The following is a 21,089-nucleotide window of genomic DNA, read 5'->3' as shown; positions in this document are numbered from 1 at the left end:
TCAATTGGCGATTTTTAAGAAATTATTATTTTTGCTCGCAACTTTTTACTTATCTAAAATGTGTACTCGATAATGCTTGTTAAGCAGAGCATACCATTTTCTTTATAACTTCTACACAATATACCGTTAAAATTCAAAAAACCTCCGAGTAAAATCGGCAGATAGAGCAATGATTTGATGGGCACGCAAAAAAAGCTGATAACTCCGCAGAATTCCAAGCAGAATATTAGCGTTAATTTCCACGGAAACTCTCGCGGAAAAATTGGAGAAAAATTCCATGGATATTTCCGTTACTGTGAAACTTTGCGGCCGATCGGCTACAGTGTATACCAAAGCTTGAATTATTTTTATCCAAGCTAAAAATAAAGATATTTGACAGCTTTATTTTGAAATCTTATTTGCAGAATTCCAAATCTTTATATTTATCTTTATTTCTTTATATTTATCTTTATCTTTATTCGCAGAATAGAACCCATAGTGTGTGTAAAAGAAAATTGACATAATCTTTTGCTCCTTTTTATAATTTATAATCGTAAAGAAACAAAGCGATTGGTGTATGTAAAATATATTTTGTAATAAGGGACAAAATGAAGAGAAGAAAAACCATGTGCTTCAATTGTTACACAAATAAGATTTATTTTAGAAAATAAAATTATAAGGGAAAGAACATGATAATTTATGTAACAAATTTCATCACTTTTCTTCATCTGCCACTTGAGATCTTTTTGGTTTTTAGCAATGCTGCAGCTAAAAGTTTGAAAAAAAAAATAAACATTTAGAATTTAGAGATACATGCCATTTACGAGGAAATCAGCATCATGGGCATATTGACTCTTTCCACCGCGTCGAATTCTTCGGCCAACAACGCGCATCCTGCAGCCCACAAGGATAGCAAGGGCTGCCATAACGATGATGCCCAATGTGAGGGACAGGACTGCACCACCCGGACGTTCGGCTTCACCATCGTGATCCACAAATTCCATCTCCAAATCATTGTGAATCATTTTGAGTTGCTCATGGAGTGGTTTATCGACATCTGTGACCTTGGTTGTCTTCTCTTTGGGGCCTTCTTTTGGCTTTTTATGCTTTCTATTCTTCTTTCTTGGGGCTGCTGTTGTTGTTCTCATTTCCACATCATCGTCTGACTCATCTTGATATTCACTGCCAGGGGCCTCTTCGCTATCATCCACTGTCTTGCTTTTTGGTTCTGTCCTCACTGGTTGCTTTGGACTCTCTTCTGGGTGATTTTTGGGCGGTTGTACCGGCATTAGTGGCACAATTGGCCAATCTGGACGCTGCTGCTGGAGCTCCACTTGAGTGGCTGTCAGTTGGGGCGATTGGGGAATTTGGGGTGCTGCTGGTGCCAAAATTGCAGGTGGCTGTTGAAGAACAGGTCCCTGATCCACAGATTGCTGTGGCCAGTCCATTGAATTTGCAGACATTTTCCCTCCATATCGATCTGGGAGCCAGGATTGCTGCTGTTGCATTTGTCCTCTTGCATAGGAATCGGGAATTTGAGGCCTCATAAAAGGCTCCTGAGGTGCTCCCATTTGATATCCGCCTCCGGATAATGCATTGTTCCCCTGAACTTGAAGTCCACCTTTATGATTGAAGATTCTGCTATCACTATCTGCAAAAATAATTTAAAAGTCTATTTTAGAACAAAATTACTTCTTGATCTTTCAGATTTTTAAAATATTTGATTTTATAAATGCCTGCAAATTCGATTTAGAGTTCTAAGTAATTCAGTGTTGGATACAATTAAAATATCGCTCTTTGGAAATTACATGAGTATCAAATCAATCTTATGCCTGCTTCAGACAGGAGGTTTAGCCCAGTTTCCGAAGTAGTTAAGCCAGATAGATAAGCTTTAGTTCTGAAGCCCGTATTAGTATTTTTTAAGGAGAGAGTATCAAAGAACTTTATTTCTCTTCTATTTGTTACGGCGTTATCACACTTGCACATTAAAATTTTAATGTGAATCGCACATTAATTGTCGCTTGTGAGCGTCCAAATATGTTATTTGTGTCTTTGACTCACTTAATATTTGGGGTTTTTCTATTTATTGATAAAGAAGTGGACTTGGCCTGCAAAAATAAGTTTAAATTTGTCTAAAGCATAAATATTTTTCATATTAAAAAATTAAAGAGAAAATCGCATTAATTTTTCGCATTAATGCTATAATTCAATTCATGTCAAATTTTGCGAACCAAGTCTACCTTTTTATCAACAAATAGATCAAATTTTGAATATAAAATGATTCAAACACACAAATTACACATTTGGACTCTTACCAGCGACAATTAATATGAATCATATTAAAATTTTAATGTACAAGTGTGATAACACAGTTAGAGCACTAAACATCGAAACTATTTCATTTTTTTATGTCTTTTTCTACAAAAAGGCAAAATTTCCTTTAATGTCAAATAATAGCCCAATCTTTTTGCAATAAGAATAGCACAGGATCACTTCTAATTACTTAGTTCCTTGTTTCACAAAAATACCCACAGCAAAAGTATTTTTTGCATCTTGAAAATTATTGCAGAAGCATGCATAAAAAGTGTTAAATTTTGGAAAGCAATTCATTGAGGAATATTGGAAAAATTTAAAGAAAAAATTTATTAAATTCTATGTACATTAAATTCACAAAATGAAAAAAACTGTATGGGAAAGTGCTCTCCCTTCGTACGTTCATGCCTTCGAATGTGATTTTTTTTTATTTTTCTTAAGAAACTTACACATAATTATCACGTAATTATCAATAATGGATCATAAACTAACTAATATTTATTAGGAATGTGTAGGTAAGTCTCTCATGAAAAATAAAAGAAAATTCACATTATTCGAAGGTATGAACCTTCGAAGAGAGAGAGTACTTTCCCCTATTGGTTTCCTGTAATTTCCAAAGACTAATATGTAGGCAGTGTAGGCATATAATGTATATTCCGTTTTAAGGACGATTCTACTTTATTTTCTAATTAATAAAATTTAATTCTATTGATTTACAGATAGAATAATTATAAGCAACGAGAACTCTTTCACTTTTTTTTTTAATAAATTGCAGTTTTTGGTATTTAGAAATTTTAATTTGACCAATTATTTAAGATCCGCCTGCAAATAACTTCAGATCACGCCTCGTTATAATCCATAACGAAATAAAAAAAAGGAGTGTACAATCAGAAAAGTCCGATATTCTATTTTTTATTAAACTATTGGACCCTAGGTCATACACCAAACTTAAGAAAATAAAAATTAATCAATTTTATTTCGTCGAAAATACTTTAAAAAGTGTTGAATATTTTTTTATAAGGTACAGGCAAATTAACTATACATAATTCAAAGAAAAAGAGTGTACATTTTGAAGGATCTAACGGGACGAATTCGGTTCATTTCGAGTTCCTGACTGAAGTAGTGGAAAAGCTAGTGATATGCCTAGATCAGCTTATTGTAGGTGAGTTTCGTAACGTGAACTAACTCGGAATGCATGCAAATTCGATTTAGTGCCAAAGTTAGGGGACGCCATTCAGTTAATCTTGAATCAAATTCGTAAAATTATGCAAATTTTGTATTTAACAATTATGCCGAAATAATCATCAAAATCGGTTGAGCAAAAATCGAGATAATTGAGTTTATGTAACATGAAAATTGGTTTTTCGATTATGGCGCCCCTAGAGTTCAAACGAAGTTCAAATGTCCTAGAAAGTTGTAGCGTCAAATAGCTCAGGTCAGGGTTTATCGAGCGACTTAAAACATACTAAAACTTGAGCCCGATGCACAATGGAGTTTTTGATTTATTTCACTTAGAAAAATTGAAAAATTTTGTTTGTTAATAATGGTAATAATAGCGTCTCTAGCGATGCTTTTCCGAACTTCCAATGTCAAAAGAGGAGTGGCATTTCATGAGAGAAAATTGGAACCGGAGTTATGGCCATTTTAAGAAATTTTTGGACCCTTATAGCTCGGGTCAGGGGAGTCAGAGGATCTTAAGTTTGGTATTGATCGAAAGCTTTAAAGCCCAGCTGTAACATACTAAAATTTGAGCCCGATCAGTGCCATAGGGGCGGAGCCATTGAGAAAGCAAAAAAAGGAGGGTATTCAAAATGGGGATTGGGAAACCTCGTATTTTACATTTCGTATTTTACATCTTCGTATTGCACATTTCGTATTGCGGAAACTTCGTATTTCAGCACATTTCGTATTTTACCATTTCGTATTTCACATTTCGTCTTTCATACATTTTGTACAAAAATTGAACATTTCGTCTGCCATACATTTCATACAAGCATATCAACCAATAAAATAATAGAATTGTAGTTTTATAAGGTCAAGGGCGCTATGCGCCTCGGGTCTAAGTTTGAAGTCGAACATCATACTTTTTAATTATTCATTTATTTAAAATTTTTATGTAAATTTCCAACTGTTTCAGCAAATATTTCAAATTTTACCACCAAGTCTGAGAAATATTGGTAAATGTTTACAATATGCTCTTAAAACCCATTTGAGCCTTTTATTCATAACTTTATCAAGACATTAGATGGAGATTTTATAAAAGGGAAACGTGACCATTAAAATGGATTTTATAATAATTCCTTAAGTTTTTTTTTGTAGATATATCTTGTGTAGCCGGGCTTTTGCCCTGAAAGATTCTTTATGGAGACCAAAGCTTTTCGCGGCCAATTGCCCAGCACCGCCCAGGCTCTGTGCCTCCATCCGATCTCTTCCAGGCCATGTTACCGACTGACTGACAGTTATCTCTTGTCTTATCTCCTGTTATCCTGTTAACCAAGGCCAAGCTCACAGACGACGAGCAACCGAACCAGTAAAAGGCCTTGCTTGGAGCGGGAGGCGGGAAATATGAAGTTGCTGCGAACAGGGAAGGGATAGCCGAGCCATTGCCGCTCTGTATTATTATTAATGGATATGAGATGGAGGTAGTCCAAGTGAACATTTCGTCCTTTGACACCGTGTATTTTGATTTCGTTAAAACTATTAAAAATTGACTAGATTTCGAGCAAAAATCACTGAAGACTAATTGGACATGAATCACAGAACCAAGTTTTACCAATTTCGAAGCCCCATTTAATAACTTTGGCCCCATTTTCGAAGCAAAATATCGGAGTCCATTTGACATTTCGAAATTTAGGTTATGTTTCGTTCTTTTAGCGATTTTAATCATTTCTTGGACTGTTTTCACTAGTTTTTCATCACTATATGTTAAAAAATTACTTGTTTTAAGGAATTTGTGTGGTAGTTCCCCCGACACCTAAAGCTTAAAATCTCCCGCTTGTGGCATTCTTCCGTTTCGTGATGTTATCATCGCCGGCTAGCGCCGCTTGTTCGGTTCGATCCTCGCTCACCCTCAGTGTTAGTCGATCACTAGACAGCGAGAGAAGAAGACATTCTCTCCAAAAGTTCGAGAAAGGAGTTATCTTACTGCCCATTCAGTCAGATTAGTTTCGGGAACAAGCGAAGAGGGGTTGCGAGCAAGTGAGAGCAAGCCCCAGTTCTGTCTACACGGCGGGCAAAAGTGGATTTTACCTCCACATTTGAATGTTATTTTTTCACAAAAACTTAAGAAATTAACGAAAAACTAAGAAAATGTGGGAGCATTTCGCATGCAAACAACTGAGCATTCTCAAAGTCGCACACTAACGCAGCTATCATCAGCAGGCTGTCATACACGCTCACTTCCCTATCCTTATTCAGAGCGGCAATGGCCGAGCTCAATTTCGCTATCAGGAGGAAAGTTTCTCTAACACTTAAAAATTTCTATTTTTTATCACATAAAACTGCAGCCTATTTATATATTACGTTTTTTTTGCCAAACATTTTTTTTTAATGAAATCCGTACAAGAAAAAGTATGCGGCTGTCGAAAATTGCATTAAAGTAGTCGTAAACGACTATTCGAACCGATCTATAATTAAATTTTTGTGCGGAATTTCTCAAAATTTTCAGTTTTCACTATCTTAGCAATAAAATTTTTCTATATAAAGTAAAATTTACGAATTTTATTTTCTTTCAACTTCGTCGTATTCCACATTCAGATATGAAAAAAACCAAAGGCACGGAAACAAAAATATAGAAAAACAAAACGAAAGAAATAAAAAGAATATAAAATAAAAAAAAAAATAAATAAAAACGACACCTCTGACACAGGGTAAGGGGACCCAGCATTGAGCCATTAATTAACGCCCTGGTTTAGGAACTATTTCAGCCCTAATCGGCAAGGTCTGAGCGGCCCAGCAACGAAAGAGTTCCCTGTTCGACATTTCCCGACGGTCACGGCCTCCCAAATGTTCAGAAAGTGGTGGCAACCAAGGAGAACTATTGCTTCAACCGCGTTCGTTTTTTCGCACGCCGTAAGGATTTACATTGAAGCGAACCCTGTTCCGAACGCGTTTGCTGAATGGTGTTCAAACAGGGAACTTTCGTTGCTGGGGGTAGGCCCGAATTAAGGGCAATGGCTCGGCTATCCCTTCCCTGTTCGCAGCAACTTCATATTTCCCGCCTCCCGCTCCAAGCAAGGCCTTTTACTGGTTCGGTTGCTCGTCGTCTGTGAGCTTGGCCTTGGTTAACAGGATAACAGGAGATAAGACAAGAGATAACTGTTAGTCAGTCGGTAACATGGCCTGGAAGAGATCGGATGGAGGCACAGAGCCTGGGCGGTGCTGGGCAATTGGCCGCGAAAAGCTTTGGTCTCCATAAAGAATCTTTCAGGGCAAAAGCCCGGCTACACAAGATATATCTACAAAAAAAACTTAAGGAATTATTATAAAATCCATTTTAATGGTCACGTTTCCCTTTTATAAAATCTCCATCTAATGTCTTGATAAAGTTATGAATAAAAGGCTCAAATGGGTTTTAAGAGCATATTGTAAACATTTACCAATATTTCTCAGACTTGGTGGTAAAATTTGAAATATTTGCTGAAGCAGTTGGAAATTTACATAAAAATTTTAAATAAATGAATAATTAAAAAGCATGATGTTCGACTTCAAACTTAGACCCGAGGCGCATAGCGCCCTTGACCTTATAAAACTACAATTCTATTATTTTATTGGTTGATATGCTTGTATGAAATGTATGGCAGACGAAATGTTCAATTTTTGTACAAAATGTATGAAAGACGAAATGTGAAATACGAAATGGTAAAATACGAAATGTGCTGAAATACGAAGTTTCCGCAATACGAAATGTGCAATACGAAGATGTAAAATACGAAATGTAAAATACGAGGTTTCCCAATCCCACCAAGACACTTAAAATAGGGGTTTAAATGGAAAGTCCCACAAAATACAACAATTCTTTGATATAGTTGAAGTTCAACAAATGAACACTTGGGGCACTCTGGATGAAAAAACGAGTTAAGAAACAAAAAACCTCGCTTATCTTGGCTTCTGAGTAATCGATGAGTTCAAGTTCTACGGCAAAATTATAGAGAACATTCTGGTCTACATTTCACCCATATATCACTTTTCTGTCAGTTCATCCAAATCCTTGATATTTTGGTTTAAATACAAAATTTGCATAATTTCACGAATTTGATTCAAGATAACTGAATGGCGTCTCCCAACTTCAGCTCCAAATCGAATTTGCATGCACTCCGAGTTAGCTCACGTTAAGAATCTCACCTACATAAGCCGGTTAGGATTATCTGTCCCTTTTTAAATTTCGAATGTTAATTATCGATAATCGTAGAAAAACTGAATAAAGAATATGAGAAACTTGTTTTTAGGGGAAACGATGATCTACGGGTAGATATGTCCTAATGATCCTAATGTTATATTAGATATTATTGATCAAAATGACATCTAAAAGAGGTTGATCATGAAGATACTGAATTTCTAAATATTATGCTTTAGACAGGATTACGGTTTAATCCAAGAGACAACGTAGTGGGAAACTTATGGGAAAATAGTCAAATCATTATTTTAATCTTACGTAAGCCGTCTCCTGGCTTAAATCGTAGGTTCGTTTAGCACAGAAGGCAGGATTACTGAATTATAAGAGGTTAAAAGATTAATTTTTTGGGGGCTAAATCTCTAGTGAAACACACGTAATACGGGTTTCGGGTTCAGCCATATGGCTTAACTTCTCTAATTTCTTATCAGAAAATTGACTCAGGATTCACTATATTAAGGGCAAATGATCTATTAGATTTTGAAATACTAATAAAATTACTTGTGACTTAAGATTCTGAAACCTTTGAGAACTTCGGCTAAAATTCTAGTTTGAAGAGCGCTGAAAAAGATTTTCAGACATGAGTGTACAAAGCGGTATTACAACAGATCGTTTGAAGCAAGACCGCTTACAGCAGTTTTCAGACAAGACCGCCTAAAGTGGTTTTCAGATAAGACCGCTTAAAGTGGTTTTCAAACAAGACCGCTTAAAGCGGTTTTCAGACTAAAGGCTAAGAAGTCAATTCCCGAAGGACTAGGTTTTTCTAAACAAGAAACATTTGCAGTGATTTTTCAAGATATATTTATTTAGTCAAGTGCTATAAATATACAAAAAAAGCCTAAGTAAATATATTCTCAAAATATTGTTTATTGAAAAATTACAGGAGTTGAACCATATAGCTAAGCCTTATGTATAAAGTTTGTATAAGTTAAACTACGTGGTTAAACTTCAGGTCAGAATAGGCTTTCAAGCCATGTTACTTTTCATATAGAAATCTAAAAATTTAAATAAAAATCTTTATTAAAAGCAAACGTTCTCGGAGATTCAGCTGAAATCAAGGAATTCATCAGCTTTCAAATCTTGCAATATTGTATCTTTAATGTTTTACAATACATAAATTATATTTTCTAATACCTGAACTTAGTAATATCTTTACTTTGTAAAAAAAAAAGTTAAGTCATAGAGTGGAGGATTAACCCATTCCTTACCATGGTATTATACATCATATGCAAATTGAGTGTTTTTAGATGATTTATTCCTGCGCAATTTTTATCCGAATTGCTGTCGGGAATGGATTTTTAGTAACTTTAGTTCTTCAATTACTAGGGAAAAATAGTCCGACAGAGATGAAAATACATTTTGTTATTGTTTTCTTGTTTCGCGGAAGGTCATGCAAAATTTTTGCTCAAAATGGCGGACGGAAAATATGATATCCCGTCGAATTTGTTAAAATTGATATCTCCTTCCTCTTTCCTGATTTGAATTCTAGTTGCCAATTTGTTTTAATGGATAGTTACTCTATCTAAATCAATATTTTGTAATGAATTAATGCAAAGAATTTAAATTCAGCGACCGTTAAAGCGTGTGTTTGACAGGGGCTCCCTGCGCCCCCATAATATATATAAAAAAATTCTTTTCAAAAAATTCATCTATTAATCTGTAGGAAACTAATTTCAAAATATGAAGATCCTATTTCAAGTATTTCTGGTACATTGACTGAATGGGTTAACTTCTATCAATTAGTAAATCTGACTTTCAAAAACTTCTATAAAGCCATTACCTTTATCCAAAGACAAGATTTTGAATAAAGTTTAAATATCGAGCTGACTTATAAAAGTTTATTCACAGTGAGGTGAAAATAATCAAATATTTCTGAGAATTTACTGACACTTATGCCCTCCGCGTGAGGGCTGTCTTTTCTCCCCGTAGTGGCACTGGCAACAGTTCCCAAATTCAAGTTTTCAATATTGTAGCCGTTAACTTCTATCATATGAAAATTTTATTTACTAAAATAACAAAGTATTTTGTATTTCTTTTTCAAATTTTTCATGAAACGTAATTTGTGTGAGTATATTTTTATCTGTGTCAAAATTTGTAGAGATTTGTAAGAGATAACATGTTGAGAAGCCACAATTTTAAACTTAATTCAATTCACGAGCAAAAAAAAAAAGAAAGAATACAAAATTCGTAGTTTGAAGCAAAGTAGGAGTGAAAAGGGATAACAATTGAGTAGTAGGACAAGTGGACAGATTTTCTCGTTTGCTAGAACATTTTTCTCTCCCTTTTTTCCTCTTTTTCTGACACAAGTTTATGGGTGTGGGAGAAAGTGCGGGTGGATGATGGGACGAGTGATGGAATTTAAGGGAGTGGAAAAGATGTCTCAAACCACTCAGTGATTCAATTATTTTCCCCTTTCCTTCATTCACTTTCTCTCTTCCCTCTGGATATTTATCCCAAACTCCTCAATCTTTCATGTTGCACGCGGAAGTGTGTGAATATTTAAAGAATGTCTCTCGATGAGGGTGAAAAAAAAAGACTCATACCAAGCTTGAGGGATGGCGAAAAGGTGGACTTTTTTCTTGTGCTTTCGTACCGAGGAAGGGATGCAAAGGGTAGATTGGCGTGCGACATAGAAAATCCTCATACTGTGAAAATGGTATACTCTATGGAATTATTGATAAATTGTATATGGGAAAAGTTTGGGAATTGGGGAATTACACACATTAAATGAGAAATATTCGTTTGGTGAATGGGGAAACAGAAAAAAAAGAGAATATTCTAAAAGATGCCTCTACTCACAATTCTAACTTATATCCTTGCTTGTGAGACTTTTTTCATATGCTGGTGGGATTGCAAGAGAAGAAAAATTACTGTGGCTCCAAGTGGGATTCCAGAGAGCCTGGGAAAAAATAGGGTAGAAAATTAATATGCATGTGACTGACTCTTAATCGTGTGAACCATAAATTTTTGTGGCATGTAAAAATATGCAAAATATGCTACAAAGGGTTTATGAAAGAAAATAGGCTTAAAAATCAAAATTTTTTTAAATATACTGTTTTCTTATTAATTAAACTCAACTTATGACCGTTTTACGATTTTTAATATTTGAAATTAATGTAAATATTATCTATTTTTTTATTATTTAAAATTTTTTAAAAACTCTTACATTTAAAAGAATAATGCCCAACGCACAATAACTTTTGTTTGTAAACGCGTTTTCTAAATTTCCTGTGACAGAGAGCGAGATGACTAGATTTCTGTTTCATTCACTCTCATTGAAATGTCAAAAACATGTTTAGAAAACAAAGATTATTGTGCGTTGGGCATAAAAATCTTCCAATTTTTTAAATTTTGCATTTCCGCGTGTATTTGTTACCAATCCTACAGGCTAAACGATATGGGATTGTAACTTGGAGTTTTCGAAGGACATGCTATAAGTTAACCAAGAGGCATTACTTTTATTTTTACCGAACGCATTCTTTGAATTCGAGACCTATGGTATTTGAAATATTTTGAAATCAGTTCCTATAATTTATTTTATATAAAAAAAAGTTTTACAAGTTATCAAATTTTGACAGAATTTAATAAATCTAAAGTTTAGAGTTGTCTTACGTCACGTTTTTTGTCTGTTTGTTCATCCGGTTGGTACCAAGCCTAGTGGCCAAAAGTTTAGAGACCAGACTCTTAGTACTTTTGGAGGACTCCCTATAAGTATAAGTCGACCTTGGGACCATTAGCATGCTTCTCATTGTTCTCCCTCCCATCCTTCTCCTCTTTAAAATGATGTTTTTTGGGATTACTCGAAAATGCGTTGTGCGATTTTCTTCACTTTCAGAGGTTATTAGAGATTATCTAAAAGCGGATATTTCGCCATATACTGAAATATCGCTGAATCATTCCTAATTACGGTTTTTCAAGGTCAAAGGTTTAAAAGGCTCTAGAGAGCGCATTTCTCGACCGAAATGAATTCCTGACAAGTCTAAACTGATTGCAATCGTTTATGAACAAATAAGCAATTTTTGTCCGGAAATCAATTCAAATTACTTTTAAGCTATTTTTGAGTATCTTTTGATTGATTTATGAATCGGTTCAAATCAGTTGTGAACTGATAAACGGTAAATGATATGAAAGTAATTTTGAGGTACAGCATCTAAGTTACTGCTTCGAGCATTCGCAATGCATGGAACGCTTTTCCATCCATTTTAGACATGGTGTAACCCTATTACTGTGTTATCACACTTGCACATTTAAATTTTAATGTTATTCACATTAAGTTCATATTTTTTTGATGAAAATTACATAAATTTGCTCCTTGAGTCTTCTAGAATGTTACTGTTTAGTGAAAATTCTTTAGATATAATTTGAAAACTTCGTAAATACAAGAAAAATACGCGAGCGTAAAATGCATCTATTGGAAACATATTAATCCAAATGGAGACAAGGGGAAGTTTCTAATTGGAGACAAACAGTGTAACTGAAACCGCGACGAAAGGCCTCCAAAACCTTGTTGAGTTGCTCCTGAGTGCAGGATTTGTTCTTATTCCTGGTCTTTTCTACTTTCACATCTAAAACAATAAGAAAATTTCTCCAAAAAATCATATTTCCGGGGTTTCCTATTAAAGCATTTACAGACAGTTCAGAAGAATTTGAAAACTTCACGTACCGGTAACAATAAAGACTACCACTTATTTTAACCAAAATTAGCCAGGAGTATGATATAAATGTTAAACAAAACGAATAAAAAACAGTCACCTCATTGTGGTTTTCATTGAAAAACATGGTCGATGGATGAAAAATTCCATGGTGAAAAGGTACACTATTAATTTTTCTGAGAAATTAACAAATTAAAATTTGTGAATATGAATGGATTTTCGCTTTATTTGGAGGAAAATTAACTAAATGATGAAACTGAGGTATAGAAAATATATAAGTATAGAAATTTAGTACTGTATTTATCATGAAAACAATGACGTTTCCATTTGAACGAAAAATTTCCATTTGGAGCAGGTTTTGAATTAGCTTAATTTACCCTACCTCTAAGTTATTTTGGGTGAACTTTTGAGTAATTTATAAATTGATTTATATCCCTGAAGACCCTTGAAGACCCTTGGAACCTTAAAGACTAGTTTATCATCTTTTTTTTTTCTTTAAATCACTTCCTAAAATATTGAAAAATTAATAAAAATATAGACATTGTTTTGGGTAGTATTCCGGCCACTTTGAGTGAAATACCGGCCACCTTGTTTGTGGCCACCTTTTGTGAAGCAATGGATAGTAAATTTCAAAACGTCAAACGGAACGAGTTTAATATTTAGTTTAATACGTTTATATGACCCACAAGCCCAGAGATCTTCCGTGTAATTTGTCCTGAAGACCTGAAGAGTAGCATCTTAAATTTACGCACAGATTCCCGTAGCAATTTGCCTTTCCTAAACTCTTCCAAGGCCTTTTTCCGCCTTTTTCACATCATATTTTTTTTATAGAAGCGATGGTTTTTTTTCTCTGGACATTGTAGAACTCAGAAATTGAAAAAAAAAAACATAAAATGAATAAGAAATTTAGGAAAGCAAAAAATGTTGCCGGAATAAGCAACACTACCTCACCGGAGACACGCTCACAAAGTATATACTTTTTTACGCGAAATACGGGATCCAGCTGGGTATTTTACCCGAAATTTAAAGATTGATTCACTATTAACATAAACAGAAAGAATCTTTAAAGAAAACTAATCAATTTTCATGAAAAACACTGAAGGAAAACCTTCTGCACTTCACCACAAATCACAAGACTGCTAGAAACACAATCGATCTGTCACATTTTTTGTAAGACTCCTTCCACACTGAGTTTTTACAATGCAATTGAAATTCAAATTATATCTAAAATTAAGCGGTCTTTATGTTAATACATCCTAAAATGAATAAATATTTAAAACCAAAATGAATTCATTGACTATTCGAAGATTACACATATAATTTTGATTAATTTATTTGCGTGTCCGAAATTACACTCAAAGTGGCCGAAATTAGAAGCTGGCCGAAATTTAGCACACTTCCCCAATTCTACTGCATTATTCGATTCAAGATTTAAATGTAAAGTATTAAGTACATTGTGAGCATTATAGGATCAATTTCGAATAATTCCAAAAAAAACTTTATTGCGAACCTAAAGAAAGGGATTCGAACCGGGGGCACTGGCATCATAAAGCAAGGGATCTACTATTCAACTCATTGCTCTCTTATGAATTTCTTTTGACTCTAATGATACTTCTGAGCATCATTTTATATTTTATTACACTTGAGCACTTATATGGAATGTTTTTTCTTCCTTGATGCATCTGAACATCTGAAAGATGCTAGTTTTCTCGTGGTTAATTCTCAGTGGGGTAGCAAATATCTAATGTGTATAATGTATTTATGGGAAGAAATAATTGATTTATTTTTCGTTTTTCTTTTCGCTTGTCTTTGCAGTTTCCACTTTATCACTTGCTGCAAGTTCACACAAACAGCTGTGTTGAGTCGTCAAAAAAAAAGAAAAGAAAAGAAGAAAAACGAAGAAAGGGAGGTAGAAGACGGCTTAAAGAGAAAAAAGAGTTCAAACTGCAACAGTTTCAAAGTCTGGACAAAAATTTCACACACATTTTCACAGCTTTCAATTATCTCTCTTGAATTCAGTGCAACATTGCCATCCAGCAAGTTTGAATATTCGCAAAAAAGAAAACAAGAAGAAGAAGAAGAAGCAAAGCGACAGAATATAAAGGAAAAGCAATATTACGCATTATTGCACAGTGTGGATATAAAACAGTTTGTTTCTCATTGCAAATAATATTATACACACTTGTGTTGGGCTTTGAAGAAGGTAGAAAGGTGAAATATTCTACATAGAACCCGTTAAGATTTGAGTGAAAAAAAAAGAAAGAAAGAGAGAGAAAGAGAAGTGAAATTGTTGGATTACAAAAAAAAATAAAGAAGAATTGAAGGCAAAATGGATGAAACTAATAAGAAAATGGAGTCTGCAGATCCATCAGTAACGCTGACAATTCGTCTCATAATGCAGGGAAAGGTAAGTTAAAAATTCTTTTTTTTTTATTTCTTTGATTTTATTTTTAATTACATTAAAAAGAACGTCACCAAACAAAAAAAAAATCAATCGACAGAATCACCTCAATTACTCAAAGTGCTCGCGTGCCAATTATATCCACATTGAAGTGGTATCATCTTAAAACTTTGTCTATTCCCAAGATTTTACGATCTCGGTGATGAAGAGCTTGAAGCCAGAGAGGCAAAAGGGGTTTCGCTCTGGGGGAGGTGTTTAGCGAAAGAGAGTAAAACATTTAATACAAACAGCCGTTTGCAATCGCGATACATATTGAGATAGGCTATATATTGTTAACGAGCTTCATAAAATGAGATACTTAGAGTTGATAATTCTAACTTTTTTTTTTATGTTCACTCTATGTTAGGTAGAAAAGTTGGTGTTTGAGAAAAGTTTTATTTACATGGGTTTCCATGTAATCTGACTAAATGTATTAAAATTTTCTTCTTCGTGAGGTGAAAATTAAGGGAATATCGGTCTTTTTTGAATTCAGGAATTACATATACTAAATTATTCATATCTTTTTAGTAAAATTAAAGTCTTGCTGAAGCTAATTTGCAAACTGTCTAAAACATTAAAACGACGGTTTTGGCAGTTTGTGCGAATTTGACAGCTTCAAAATGAAGTTTAAAAGCAACTCTACTTGTAAAGTAGATCATACACATTACTACACTGAGAAAAAAGAGACTGTGATTAAAGTTTTTTCCTCATAACTTTAACACTTTTAGGTGTAAAAATATTTCAACATTTTTTAGTGTTAATTTTACACCTTTTTAAGGATAAAATTAACATGAAAAAGGGTAACTTTAACCCATAATACACCTAAAAAGCATAATATTTACACCGATTTTGGATAAATACTGCAGGGTAAAATTAACTTTTCCGGAATGTTATTTTGACTTTTTCGGATTTCTCTTACAAGGGAAGTACTCGAGTCATCAAATTCAGAAAAATCTGAGACTTTGCTCAACTACGCATAAAGGCATCAAATTAAACGTGGTATATTCAAAAAGTGCGAAATCGGGTTAATTTTTTTTTAAAAATTCCCCAAAGTTGAAAATGACACCTTACGCAGCACATAATAAAGAAAATTCGTATGGGACTGTATGCGGCGCTGGCTCAGCGGTAGCGCACCGGGCGTTCAACGGGAGTGCCGCGGGTTCGAACCCCTGGCTCCGTCTGTTTTTTTTCCTTTTAATATCTTTTTTTTTCACTTAAACATTCTATTCTTTATTAAGTAGTATTATTGCAGTGTAAATTGCTTATCTAGAGTGCTGAATTAAAATCCCCAACAAATTTTTAAAAGCGATGAAAGTGCATCCCATAATTTATCAAATACAATTTACTAGTAGAAAAAAAACCTGTATGTACTTACAATCAGCTATCTGAGGATCGTTGTAAATATTATTTAAAGCTTTTATTGAAATTTTATAAAAGATTAGAAAGGTCGAAGACCCAAACCAATTTTTTTGGAAAAATTCATTTGGAAACTTGTGCTCAAATAAATGTTTAAGGCACACTTGTAATCCATATGCTCTCGTTGTGGTACTTTCTGTTTTAATCATTACCGAAATCCACAATACACGAATTAGTTTTTTTTAAACTAATTAGTGAATATGGATTTCAGTAAAGAAATGATTAAAACAGAGAATGCAATCACAATGTGCACATCGAATGAAAGATATACTTTCACAATCAGTTTGAGTGCAGGTTTCCAAATGAATTTTTCCAAAAAAATTGGTTTGGGTCTTCGACCTTTCTAATCTTTTATAAAATTTCAATAAAAACTTTAAATAATATTTACAACGATCCTCAGATAGCTGATTGTAAGTACATACAGGTTTTTTTTTTTATTTTTCTACTAGTAAATTGATTATTTGATAAATTATGGGATGCACTTTCATCGCTTTTAATAATTTGTTGGGGATTTTAATTCAGCACTCTAGATAAGCAATTTACACTACAATAATACTACTTAATAAAGAATAGAATTATTAATTGAAAAAAAAAAGATATCAAAAGGAAAAAAAAAACAGACGGAGCCAGGGGATCGAACCCGCGGCACTCCCGTTGAACGCCCGGTGCGCTACCGCTGAGCCAGCGCCGCATACAGTCCCATACGAATTTTCTTTATTATGTGCTGCGTAAGGTGTCATTTTCAACTTTGGGGAATTTTTAAAAAAAAATTAACCCGATTTCGCACTTTTTGAATATACCACGTTTAATTTGATGCCTTTATGCGTAGTTGAGCAAAGTCTCAGATTTTTCTGAATTTGATGACTCGAGTACTTCCCTTGTTAGTGTATTTTACCGACTGATTGTCAAATAAGTTCATCAATTTGTAAAGACTTGAGTGGAGACTCACTGACTGTACAGCTATATGCCTACACTGAGAGAAATCCGAAAAAGTTAAAATAACATTCCGGAAATGTTAATTTTACCCTGAAGCATTGATCCGAAATCGGTGTAAATATTAGGCTTTTTATGTGTATTAGCGGTTAAAGTTACCCTTTTTCATGTCATTTTTACCTTGTAAAAAGTGTAAAATTAACATTAAAAAATGTTGATATATTTTTACACCTAAAAAGTGTTAAAGTTATGAGGAAAAAAAGTTTATCGCACCCCCGTTTTTTCTCAGTGGTCCAACTTGAAAATTTATAGATTTATAAGAAAAAGAAAAGTGTCGGATTTCGGAAACATAACTTTATTGCTGAACTTTTTTTTATAGCTTCGTAATGACTAAGTTTTTCGTATGTTTCTCAATAGGGTAAATTAAGCTAATTCAAAACTTGTTACAAATGGAAATTTTTCTCTATTCCTCTATTTTTCTCTAACGTTAATGGAAACGTTATTGTTTTCATGATAAATACAGTACTAAATTATTATTTTTATATATTTTCTATACCACAGTTTCATTATTTAGTTAATTTTGCTCCAATTAAAGCGAAAATCCATTCATATTCAAAAATTTTAATTTGTTTATTTCTCAGAAAAGTTAATAGTGTACCTTTTCACCGTCGAATTTTTCATCGATCGACCATGTTTTCCAATGAAAAACACAATGAGGCGACTGTTGTTTATTCGTTTTGTTTAACATTTATGTCATATTTCTAGCTAATTTTAGTTAAATTAAGTGCTAGTCTTTATTGTTACCGGTACGTGAAGTTTTCAAGTGAAATAATTACCTATTTCGTGAGCAAAAAGAGTTTTCTGAAGTGTCTGCAAATGCTTCAATAGGAAACCCCGGAAATATGATTTTTTTGAGAGATTTTCTTATTATTTTAAATGGGAAAGGAGAAAAGACCAGGAATAAGAACAAATCCTGCACTCAGGAGCAAATCAACAAGATTTTAGAAGCCTTTCGTTGTGGTTTCACTTACACTGTTTGTCTCCAATTAGAAACTTTCCCTTGTCTCCATTTGGATTAATTTGTTTCCAATAGAAGCATTTTACACTCGCGAATTTTTCTTGTATTTAAGAAGTTATCAAATTATATCTATAGAATTTTCACTAAACAGTAACATTCTAGAAGAGTCAAGGAGCAAATTTATGTAATTCTCTTCAGAAAAAATATGAACTTAAGTGTTGAATCTTCTGTCAAAGTCAAAGCGTCTGGAAATGATTTTGAATTAGGACATTTATCCTAAATGTTCTTTCAACTTTGTAGACCTAAAGAAAACGGTTGCTTTTTACTGCTCGAACTCAAAGAGAGAGCAGTTATATAATCGTCTTTTTTTCAACTTTTCACTGTTCTGGAGCTTAAACGGTAAGAGCTATCGACTTCCAGTCTTCGATGACCCCCAATAAAAAAAAACAAAATCTCTCGACGTTTTTTTTCCTTTTCCCACCCCCCTCTATCCCCTCCAAAACCATGTTTTTTCGGGTTTTTTCAAAATTGCTCCAAGCTTTTTCAATGATTTTCGTATATGTTTTAGAGGTAGTCCAGGCGAACATTTCGCCCAAACATACTTATGACAGGAAAATTCTCCATTTTGTATTATTGAAGGTCAAAGGACAACTACTTTGGAAGGCTCATTTTTCAACCGATTTGGTTAAATTTGGATTTTTTGGAAAGCTATTGAAATTCTGAACCCGGATGTATCGGTCTTCATTGGTAATGAACCGGTTAAGTACCGACATTGAATGATGTTTTTGGAATTTTTTTTATTTGACTTAAATTTGTTCTCGAGCTAGAGGTCAAACGGTAAGAGATATCGACTTCCGGTCTTCGATGACCCCCAATAAAAAACAATATCTTTAGACGTTTTCCTCTTTTTCGCCTTTCCCCTCCCCTCCCCCCAAAAACATGCTTTTTAGATTTTTCTCAAAATTGGCCCAATCTTTTTCAATAATTTTTGGAGATGTTTTAGAGCTAGTCCAGGCGAACATTTCGCCCAAAAAATACCTATGATCGGAAAATTCGCCATTTTGAATTATTGAAGGACAAAAGGTGAAGCACTTTGGAAGGCTCATTTTTCAACCGATTTGGTTAAATTTGGATTTTTTGGAGAGGCATTGAAATTTCGAACCCGGCTGCATCGGTCTTCATCGGTAATGAACCGGTTAAGTACCGATTTTTTGATTTTCAAATGCTTTTGTGATTTATGAATCAATTTGATCTCTAGTAGATCAGTAAGCAGGAGTGCAAAGTCACCCGTATCTACGGTACTCGGTTCCACGTTTTTTCGCCAGATGTCAATATTTCGCCAAAATATACCTTAATTAAGGACTTAATAAACACTTTTCAATGATTTATTTTATGCAATTGGTTAAAGCTCAAATTTAAGATCATGGAAAATGCCTTATTGACGGCATTGCGTTAGTAACATCTTACCTTGTATTAGTCGGGTTACAAGATAAGTTGTGTGTGGAAAATGGCAAATTTAATAATTGGTAATATCAATACATAGTGGTAAAATTTATATTTACTCTAAAATATACTTTTTAACCGATATCTGGAATGTTTTGTTTGTTGAAAACGGCAACCCTTTAAGATGAAATCGATCTGGAGCCAAATGGTTTACTATATAGAGAGAACCTGGGAAGAACGCAAAAAAATTGGCACACTTGTGGGAATTGTGGAGTATCATAAAATTCAAATAGCTTTTCGTCTGACTTTGGGTGGTCTGGGTGAAAATGTAGAACCTGGTATTAATATTATTCAGCAAATGGATGTGAGATGCGGTAAAGAGTAGAAAGGAAGTGTACATATTGTATGAATATTTATGTATCCCTTTAGACATTTAATTTGATATTTTTTTTTTATATTTGAACTATTTTTTCAGTTTTTATTTTTCATTGGGAGAGAAAGGTAGAAGTGAATTTTTCTCTTGTATATACATATTTTGACTTTGTAGGCTTTGTTTTTGTGACTATTGACTCTATGTGTGCTGCAGACAAATTGAATTGATATTTATGAAACTCACATAAAACTATAACGTGTTGTATGATGTATTTTGAACATTTGGTATGGATGCAACGGTGTTTTGAGGTGGTATATCGAAGAGGAGAGAAAAGTTTTTTTTCCCTCTACCCTTCTAACATAAAAAATTTTCTCTGTTGGGGGTTGAATGTTTTTGAAAAAACAACAACAACAAAAAGAAGAAGTGAGTTACGAGAACGGCGGCACAGTAGCAACAGAATAAATATAAATGGATATACATTGAGTTGAATGTTGAAAATACATGAACGGGTGAGGAGTGGTGTACATATTATGGGGAGTATAGTAGCTTCCTTGTTACACCTGCGAGTACTTTTTCGATGGTACATTTTCTCACTCGCGACCATGTCACACCGCAAAATAACCTACCTAACCCCCATTTTATTTTTTTTATATCACTAACCCCTCTAAATCATTTGCTCTCGTTTGTTGTCAGTCTGAGCAAAAATTGTGCTTTTACTGCTAAACTTTTTTTTCTGTGTTTGGTATTATTTGGCACATAAAATGTGTGGGAGTGAGTTTTAAAAAATTAGATTCTATTATTATATTGACTAGAGTTATTTTCCCATACTCAACTGGGCTGAGGCCGGACCCTTTTTTAACTGAACTATATCTACTATATGTTTACTACATTCCCGGAAACCAACACAATATTCTCTGCAGCACAAAAATTTTCATCCAATTTTCATTGTTGTTGTATGAGCATATGAATTTGCCTGCTGGGCAGTAATGGTGAAAAATAGAGTGTATATAGATGGAAAACTATTTTGCACTAAAAATACACCGAAGGACGTAAATATTGGAAAAGGATGAAGAGTGTAGGTAGGACAAAAAAAAACTAGTTCAGTAGTATGATAGAAAAAAAAAATGTCG

The 21,089-nt window shown here is 33.9% G+C and overlaps 2 protein-coding genes across 11 annotated transcripts in view; one reads left to right on the top strand and one right to left on the bottom strand.

Moving 5' to 3' along the window:
- LOC129804005 (poly(rC)-binding protein 3) overlaps positions 1 to 21,089 on the top strand; it is a 341,188-nt gene that overhangs the window by 208,426 nt on the left and 111,673 nt on the right. For all 10 annotated transcript variants that reach the window (XM_055850957.1, XM_055850956.1, XM_055850955.1 and 7 more), the window contains one exon: positions 14,152 to 14,743. In XM_055850957.1, the coding sequence (XP_055706932.1) occupies positions 14,666 to 14,743 (78 nt within the window). In that variant the 5' untranslated portion in view covers positions 14,152 to 14,665. The remainder of the gene's footprint in view (positions 1 to 14,151; positions 14,744 to 21,089) is intronic.
- LOC129804006 (uncharacterized) lies at positions 612 to 1,633 on the bottom strand. The gene has a single exon (XM_055850958.1). It carries the CDS (start codon positions 1,548 to 1,550, stop codon positions 783 to 785), a length of 768 nt encoding a protein of 255 aa, XP_055706933.1. The 5' UTR covers positions 1,551 to 1,633; the 3' UTR covers positions 612 to 782.

Source organism: Phlebotomus papatasi, chromosome 2, assembly GCF_024763615.1.
Source record: "Phlebotomus papatasi isolate M1 chromosome 2, Ppap_2.1, whole genome shotgun sequence".
Lineage (NCBI taxonomy): Eukaryota > Metazoa > Arthropoda > Insecta > Diptera > Psychodidae > Phlebotomus > Phlebotomus papatasi.
This window is presented reverse-complemented; position numbering and strand designations above follow the sequence as displayed.

Bases quoted from the DNA above. Each gene is read 5' to 3' on its own strand.
- LOC129804006 (XM_055850958.1), bottom strand. From the start codon at position 1,550: ATGGGAGCACCTCAGGAGCCTTTTATGAGGCCTCAAATTCCCGATTCC.